The sequence below is a fragment of the Thermobia domestica genome, chromosome 10 (assembly GCF_964235325.1).
Source record: "Thermobia domestica chromosome 10, izTheDome1.hap1.1, whole genome shotgun sequence".
NCBI classification, from domain to species: domain Eukaryota; kingdom Metazoa; phylum Arthropoda; class Insecta; order Zygentoma; family Lepismatidae; genus Thermobia; species Thermobia domestica.
In genome coordinates, this window is record NC_137463.1 from 191,613,889 (window position 1) to 191,623,677 (window position 9,789).

At 38.9% G+C, this 9,789-nt stretch overlaps 1 protein-coding gene across 1 annotated transcript; it reads right to left on the minus strand.

Moving 5' to 3' along the window:
- Positions 1-4,200: 4,200 nt before the first annotated feature.
- LOC145662122 (uncharacterized) lies at positions 4,201-6,808 on the minus strand. The gene is made up of 2 exons (XM_081727461.1): positions 6,591-6,808; positions 4,201-4,835 (listed from the first exon to the last, which is right to left on the minus strand). Exons 1-2 carry the CDS (start codon positions 6,755-6,757, stop codon positions 4,565-4,567), a joined length of 438 nt encoding a protein of 145 aa, XP_081583587.1. The 5' UTR covers positions 6,758-6,808; the 3' UTR covers positions 4,201-4,564.
- Positions 6,809-9,789: the final 2,981 nt, after the last annotated feature.

Consider the following 9,789-nt stretch of genomic DNA (forward strand, 5'->3'; position numbering starts at 1 on the left):
ACCAATTTACCGAGTTTGGACACGACCCAAGGTCAAGTTGATGACACTAAACGGTCGAATGGGTAACACTGGAGTTCGCTGGTCAGTTCTTCAACAATTTGCATTTGATTTGCCTTCACTGCTGCTCGCAGGGCTTCGTTGTTCAGCCACATAGATCTCCCTTTCCGTGGCTTATCGATGAGGCTGGTGTCCCTAGAGTGAAACCTCTGGCACTTGCGCTTATACACAACAGAATGACCATGTACGGCATTGATGTTTCGTGCTTCTGAACTGGCTGAATGTCTCTGGTAAAATTCATACAGCATCACATGCCGTACGTGGTCATCCGACATTGACAAACGGAGTGACTGTTATGGTTCTGCACACTGCTGCGAGATGAAGCAGTGTACAAGGTAACCAACAAAGTTCTTGCCGTTCTAGAGCAGCGATAAACAAAGAACAATACAGTGAACGGTACGTACCTTTAGGCTTCGAAGTAATCTACATCAGCATCCGACACCTTTTGCTAACGTTCCTGCAGCTCAGAACACCCTGATGCTAGAACTCCACGGTCGTGGATGCAAAGAAATCCGTGTGCGTTCCGCACATCTCTCATTTGCTAAGGATCTCCCACGGAGGTGGTTGTTGAGGGGATGAAACAAGTCGTAATCTGTTTGCGCAGGGTCTGGTGAATATAGTGCATGGTACAGAGTATCACCCAGTAAAGTTGCTGAAGGGCTTCCCGAGTCCTCTTTGACATATGTGGCTTGGTATTGTCGTGCAGGACCATCAAACCTTTGCGATTCACAAATGCCGGCTCCTTCTGCCCCAATGCACGGTGGACCCTTTGCAACTGCCAAGAGTTGTCAGCAGTGAGGGTCTGACCAGGTGGAAGAAGCTCGCAATGCACCACTTGCCGACAATTCCACCATACAGAGGCCAGAACATTTCGTGGGTGCAGAGGTGGTCTTGAGGTGTGAGGAGCAGGTGACAACCAATTTCTAATATGCTTGGGAGTGCCATAGAGGACCCACTTTTCGTCACCGCTGAGCACGTGATCAAAGATGGGTGTGTTTAGGTGCTGAGTAAGCAAGGACAAATATGCAGTTGTTGTTCCTTGTTGGCTGCAGACAATGTGTGGGATACCCACTTGCTTAACTTGTATGACTTTCCTATCCCATGCAGGTGCAGTCTGACTGTTTCAGCGGAAACATAGAACCTTTTTACAGGTACATCACACATTAGATCACTATCCTCCTCGATGGCTGCTTTCAGGGCCTCGCCATCCAAAACATGTGACCGTCCATTGCGAGGTTCACCCGAAAGGCTCACATCTCCGAACGGAATTTCTGAAACCAATGCCTCGTGGTGCGATGATCACGGCACTCTCTTCAAATGCCTAGCATATGCGACGACTTGATGCGCCAGCTGACAGGCCCACTTTACAATCATACAACAAATACATGCGAACAAGATGTTTCGATATCTCCATTTCTGTTTACTAGACGAGCTATGACTGCTGTATGAACGTAACGTGCCTGTATTACTGAAGGTCAACGGTTAGACTAACTCCTGTGCGTCATTTCATTTCCTATGACTAATGGAACGTCGGTGCGGCGTCCATGGAGAACATTATATAAGAGAGACCGAATCTGGGGCGCACGAAGAATTGTATTCTCCACGATGACAATGCAATGTCTCACTGAGCACTCTCTGTTCGTGAGTTCAACCACAACTTGCCTCTTCTGTACCAACTACTTTTTCCCGAAAATGAAAACGTAGCTGAAAGATCATAGTTTTCACGCCGTTGCCGAGATTCAGAGCGAATCGTGCAAGATCATAGATTCATTTACGCGAAGTGACTTCCAGGTAAGAATTTTGCACAGGGTGCCTACTTCAAAGGAGATGCAGTTCAAACTTAGATACGTATTTTTTTTTTTTTTGAGCTCCAACAGAGCTAGTACCGAAGCTTTTTGACACACCATTGTATTGAGCATAACTTTTGTTCACACGCTCCGTGTCTGTGTATCGTTATAAATATACCAGTAGATGGCATTAATCAATCGTTGTGTCCATCAGTACATTATCACGAAGAAAATGCAATTGTGAGTGAAGTGGTATTCACGAGATATAATGAAATACGTTAGAAGTCATACCAAGTGCGATACTATTGTGCAAAATAAATAGTACGTTGGAGGATGATGAGACGGGTCATCTAATTATAATGGGAGAGCTGTTGGTCAGCTTGACGCAGATACAAGCGAGTACGTGTGATTGGTGTATGCGTGTGCATGGTCAAGATGGTAGATGATGTACAAAACTTCGACAAGATCGGCGCATAAACCAAATTGACCCATCTGCCACTTCACTCCATATTGCTTACGCATTTCGTGATGCTTCTGACGTCCATGTGTCCTCCCTAGTGTCATTTCGCGACAGCTAAACAGTGTTTGGATGTACCCGGAAGCCAGTGAAATATGTTCCATAATCTCCCGCCCGTCGTTGTACCATGTTACAAACACTGTAGGGATCATGGTGACTAGGATCAAGGAAAATGGTTCAATATGTTCGCAGAAAAATGATGGTTTTGTTCGACAAGTGATTCTTGGACTCTCTCAGTGTAGAGAGAACAGGGAACACGTTATCATCTACAGCTCATCTGTGAATATGAAATGTATGGAGTCCTGAGTTGTAGTACTGGCGGGTAAAAGGAAATCTTTCAGTTTAACGTCACACAATTATGTCCTTTAAGTATGAAGAACACCATTGCACATCTTCGACGCAGGATCTGTTACTAGAGAATGGTACCTACCTAGTCTTACGATAAATACTGTCGCAAAGTATTTAAGTACATTTGTACATTGACACAAAATGGTTAGACATGTTTTAATATTCTAATAACATGAGTCACATGAATGAATCATGAACCAAAATCACAAATAATTACTCAAAATAGTCACCATTGGCACAATCATTACGTCTTTGTGGTTAACAGTCAATTGCATTACGCAACACATCAACTGGCAAATCTACAGCTGCCTTCCGAAGAGACCGCTTTGAACTTTCAATATTAGGATGTCTCTTCTTGCAAGCCATCTCCTGAAGCTTGGATCACAATTTGTAGTCCAAAGTGTTTAGGTCCGGACTAGCAGAAGGCCAATCTGAAGTGGAAATGAAGTCCGAAGCATTTGCCTCCAGTCACTTGCCTTCCGTGCCTTGTGTGCTGGAAGCTCCAGTTCTGTCTATGGAAGAGGGTGTTGGTGAGACTCTTGACTAGTCTTTCAAGCACTGTCTCCTGGTACACAGACGTTTTGACTTTTTTTAAAAAAAAAAAAAACAGAAATGTAGTTCCCTTGTGCCCTCGTAGCTCCCACCCCACCATACCATGATGGGGTGGGATGCTGACCGTCTGGATCCTTGGAGCCTTTTCACCAGCTTCTCTAGAGGATGTGGCATATATCCTGTCATTCTGGGCATTGAAAGTCTCCTCAACACTGAAAATCTTTTCATCGGTGAAAAGGATTCGACAATGTCCATTTGCTGCGTAATGCTTTTAGGAGCCTCTGCACTTCAGTTCATTTGTCAGGAGATGTCCTTTGCGTTGTTTGTAAGCATGTAGTCCTAGGTCACTGCTTAACTTGTGAGACATAGCCATTTTCGATATCTTTAACCCACTAGCCATAACTGACTGTTTTCTAACTGGATTTCGTCGGACACGCGGTGCCACTGCTTTCACACGTTCGGTGTTCGTACTGCGCGTGATTTTCCTTGCTGCGGGCAAATTTTCATAGTTCCTATTTCAACAAGGCGCTGGATAGTGCGGTTAACGAATTTTTTACTATAATTCTGGGGGGGTTCTGAAAATCTTCCCTGGTGACTTGCCTACCTTGTGCAACACTCTCATAGCCTTTACGATACCGCTCTTAACGTCGCTCGCTTGTACGGCGGAAGTACAGCCACCCTCAAAAGTTGGGGCAGTATTCATGGTCCTGAAAATATATGTTTTGACTTTTGTGTGTTGCTCTGGGCACTCACTTTGTTTACATGGATGACAGCACCCACAAGGATCCGTACAAGAGAGGCACTGAAGAATAACTACATCAAACGTGTGGAGTGGCATCTCCGGATCTAATTCCATCGAACATGCCTGGGATGCTCTCGGATATATATATATATAATATTTATTTATATATTAAGAAGAAATAGATATATGCATAAGTAGAAAGTATCAGATTTATCATGACAAAAAAAAAAGTAATAATCACACACTGACTCCAACAATTATCTACATGAACCTGTAAATATAACAGATATCTATATCTATAGATAATGCAAAGTAATGTTATCACGTTGACGGACCACCAGTAAATTGAAGTCAAAGATAATCTACTTTCACATACAAAGAAATTTTGGAAAATATTTACATTGCAACTTTGACGCTGCTTAGTCTTAAAACGTGCTGTCAGCAATCAACATATATCTTGTAAACTTATATAAATATTTCACAACGTAAGTCAAGCTATAAATTATCAAACAATCACTTGATTTTTATTACTATGTCCTGAAAATCGTCCATGAGCATTATTTAATTTTCATCGTACAACGGCGTAGCATCTCCACTGAAAGAACTCTCTACCATTGAGTGGGGACTAGTGTTAGTTCGGGGTGTAGAGCGTACACTATCCCTTCCGGAGCCGGAGCCTCCGGAACGTGGGGTACTCCTCGGGGACTTCTGCATGCCAAGATACGGCAGTCTTCGTCGACTAGGGTCCATGTAACTGCGGGGAGTGCCTCGCATCGATTCTTCTGGATGTCGGGGAACTTTCCGGACATCGTCAAATCGAGGAGTAGATCCACTGTAAATACATATAGGTTGATAAGGTAACAAAATGTTTCACAAAAACCAAATGTATGTATTGCAATTAAAGATTTTCTACTCTACGTTTATTGGGCATATATATATATATATATATATATATATATATATATATATATATATATATATATATATATATACGTACAGGGTGGACGGTAAAAACACCGAAAAACTTTGGGAGGTGATTCCTTGTTCTAATAAACACGGGTGGAAAAATGTCTACTTTCAGAGTTAAGAACTACCGAAAATTCGAAAAATCACGTTTCAAAACGCCCTGACTTAGAAACTATAGGACCTATCCCAAGCGGTTCAAGGATTTACACAGGAACTAGTATGCGCTCTATCTAAATATTCGTGTTTTACCATCCTCTGTTATCGGCGAAACGAACTGTAAAAAGGAAATTTAGATATAGGGACACCCCTTCAAGTACTAATTATGTGTTCGTTTCGCTGGTACCGGTGAATTCTGAAACATGGATATTTAGAAACAACGCATACTAGTTCCTGTGTAATTTCTTAAACTGCTTGAGATAGGCTCTGGTTTTTAAGCCAGGGCGTTCTGAAACGTGATTTTTCGAATATTCGGCTGTTCATAACTCAGAAAGGAGACGTTTTTCGACCCATGCTTATTAGAACTTTTTTCTTTCATTTCATATACGAAATCACCTCCCAAATCTTTTCGGTGCTGTTACCTTCCATCCTGTATATATAAACAGCATAACGAGAAATAAAACAACTTAGTTGCATTCGGAAAAATACTTAAGATTTCAAAGCTGAACCGGGACTCGATCCCGGGATCTACGTTAACCACTACGCCACCCAACCCGCTTCTCAGAACAGCCATACACTTTGTCACTGCTAAAGTTGGTGATCTCCCTTTAAACACATGGCTTGTACCAAAGTCTAGCTGCTGTGCTTGGACAATCCACTGTCCATGTATTGAGAACACCTGTTGAAGGAAACAATTAAACAAAAGTTACGCTCCACAAAACTGAAATTCGTGAAATAATGAATCATTTCAAAATACTGCCAGAGCCATCTAGTGCTCTATTGCTGCAATCCCTTGCTAAATCACGTAGACGTTTGACTGTTTACGTTACATCCCTGTCTTGTATTTTCTCTCTGGTTATACCTTGTTTGAACTCAGCCCATTAGTAACTTTGTTGGCGATAAGTTTCTGTCGGTCTCACGCCTCATTCAACTGAAATATATTTTGCTGCTCCATCTTTGAGCAATCCTGTTAAGGTCCCGCTAGCTTGTGTAACTATTTTCCAGCGTCTTTTGCACAACCCATACGTGCCAGCCCCAATTATGAATAGCTCTAGGATCTCATCACAAAATAACCAACATCTAACAATCATGTCCTATTTTAGATTGTTATATATCTTTTTCGGTAATTTACTAAATGACCCTCGTATATAAAATAATTCATTGAAATATTTCGATTGTCTTAACCGTCAGTACACAAGAAGACAAAATGTCAGTAGTGAACGAATACAAAATAAAAGCAAAGTATTAGTTTACAGAAATATCAGAAAAACTCGAAAGATATTACAGATATACAATGAATCAATCAAAGCATACTTTGCACAGACACAACTTCTAGCATTTATCATATATTAAAAAATCATACGTTAAGAGAACATTTATCACTTACATATGATACAAATAATTCAGCAAAAATTCTATGGAAATCTGTATTGAATCACTGTATCACTTCAAGAATGTTACTTACCTTTGAGGTGTAGGCGGAGCATGTGTTGGAACCCTATGAGAAGGTGCCCTGTGCGCTGGAGTCAAATTACCCGGATGTAAGAACCCGTGATGAGGATTGTGAGGATTGGGCGTCTGTTGTCCATACCGTGGAGTCTGGGAAGTATGGGGTGTTTGATAAGGTGTCATAAACGGCGTCTGTCCTGACGGCGTGTATGGCTGAAAAGAACAAACAAAAATACAAGTTTTATCAAAACATACATTTTGTAAAGCTTACTACATTTACAGTATATAACGTGTAAGACTCACTAAACTAATTTCAGTTTGGTCTGGTGATTAGATCTCGTAGTCTTTATTTTAGGATTTACTAGCTGTTTGTTAATAAATCAATCTACATTTTTCAATTTCATATATTTTTTGATAGGATATGTAGAAGAACCAGTATATATAATCCTTACCTCAGATATACCATTTGGGAGGTAGGAGGAGCAAGGATCAATTTTGCCCACGCTCAGGTTTTTTAATTCTCTGCAGGTTAAAGTGATTTCTAAGAGCTCGTAATTTTTTACATTGTTCGCTTGAATGTAATGTTCACTTTCGTTATTTTTATATTATATACACAGTATTATTTTTATACATACTGTGTATATATTGAAAGATAAATTTACTGCGGGCAGATTTGATCTTCCGTTGGTCCTAGGCATGGGCGGCGATTAGGGGGGGCAGTTGCCCCCGCACTTTTTTTAAGTAACCAATTAATGTATATAGTTTCATTTGGAAATGTAACGATTTTGTATGTGTTACTGATTAATAGGAAAAAATGCTGCCATATAATATTTGCTGTTGCGTGAATACGTATTGGTTGTCTTCCCGTGGAGTAAAGAAAGCTACAGTAATTGCGTTTTAATCGCCACAGAAAATAACCCCAAAAAATAACCTATTGGAGCACAATTTCAGCATACTTTCATTTCTTCTTACAAGGGCTCGATATGTTAGTGAGCCGCTTTGAAGCTAATCGAAAGAACATTATGCAAAAAAGTAGGGCCTATTTCACAAGTTATTCTTTAATTGCACAAAAATTGACAGTTCCTAAAATGTCTTTTCTTCTTTCTAAAGTAAGGAATATCGATTAAAAAGAGCGTGATAAGAAACAACTTCTACCTTTTCCATTGTTTTGTAGTGTAATATACGAGTGAAGTGTTGTGTTTAAGGATGTACGAGTGTATATACAATAAAATTTAGTAAATTGAACATAATTCTAGGTTTTAAGTTTATTTTGTATAACTGAAGTGTGGATTGTAAGTATTGTTGTGTTTTGATGTGTTCCAAGAAAGTGAAATCTGCACCTAATGGCAACGAACATATTTCAAGAAGTTGCAAAATCAAATATTTCTTTAAATGTCGTAGCATATGCTTGTAGTATTTACTGTCTTTCATTTTATAAGAGTAATAACATACATTTAATAGCATGTGTGGGATTAAATATTAAGTTTTTCATTAATCCTCAGTTTCAATATAACTTTTGCAAAACAAGCATCATTATTCATTACTATGATTAATATTATCCTTTCTATTTATTTGTTTTGCAAATTTATTAAATAATCTGATCACACAATTTTCCAGACAGAATTTTAAGATGTTCATGAGCAAGAAATCAAATCTCTTCTTACACTTTCGTTGTTTAAGAGTACAAAGGGCTAGTATCTACTTGCGTTGTTCTTCTCAATTTACTTAATAAACTATTATATACGATATACGGTATTTTAACTGAAAATATAGTATCCTATTAGTTATACAACATTTCGTCAAACAAAATGTTAGAAACAACCAGGAAAACTAACATTTATATACAAATATTCAGATCATATCTTGCCCCCTCACTTTTAACGTCCAACCGCCGCCACTGGTCCTAGGTGTTGTAACTCATTCTTGTTTCGCCAAAATTCATTTTTATTCCAAACCCTAACCGTGTTTTTAAAAAGTATTACTTTTCTCTCTCTTGTTCAGACATTGAAGCTTACAAGCTTACATTATTTTATTCTGAAACCGGACGTAAATACATACATATATCGCTACGACAAAACCGAAGTTCAGGTTGTTACGCAACACATGCCGGTGCTTTAATAATGTAAACTTTGTTATATATATATATATATATATATATATATATATATATATATATATATATATATATATATATATATATATATAACCAGTGGCGGATCCAAGGGGGGCTATAGCCCCCCCTTGACGCTCAGGTTTACACTGGATAAAATGGGCTTCAATCCTGCTTTACACTGGATAAAACGGCAAACTATGGTTTAGCCCCTCCCTTGATCATATCCTGGATCCGCCACTGTATATAACCATTTACGATAAATGTACAGTAGAAGTATTTCAAAGTTTTCTGTTACTAGTTTAGTATAAAATGTTAAAATAAATTCAATAGATATAGTGTAACAATCATTTGAAAAAAGCGCTGGCAAATTTGACCCCTTCCCCTTGGCACTAGACATAACAGATACGGGCTTAGTAAATCTGGGGTAATATTTTAGTGTGACACTGTTACAGTGCAAGTTAGAGAAAAATAATTCAGAACAGATGGAAGAATATGACAAAATGTAGATGACAACTAGGATCTTCATCTTGAAAAAGACGCCAAAAACTCTTAATACTTACAGTCTTACAAACGGAATATAAACGCAAGGCAAGCCAACTTCAACCAATGCTAACCAATGCTTCATAGTGCACATAAATTCTACAAGAGTAACTCATGCTCGTACTCTGGATGGAAACTTATATTCAGAAAAACCTGCACACATACCTCTCTTTCAGAAAGTGTATACCCTTGTACAACTGTAATTATTTTAAAGTTATTATTACTATATGCCAGTGTTCCCCGTTAAGACAGGCACATATTATGCGTCCGTTTGAAACCTTTCTCAAGCCACTGTGTCAAAACTAGATAATGAAGAGCATGGGCAAAGCGCCTTTAAATTATTGCACGTACATAATATGTATATTATGTAACTAAATTTATGCCTCATTTTTCTACTTTGAGTACTTTTTAAAGAAAAGAAGTTAAAAATTTATTTACTGTTTCCAGCACGATTTTCACCTGTAAAAATTAAAAAATAAATCTGAAAACCAGAGCAACTTCACTCATTATGTTTCACCTTTTTCTTTATTTTTTCACGCTAGAATTTGAGTCAATTGCGTTG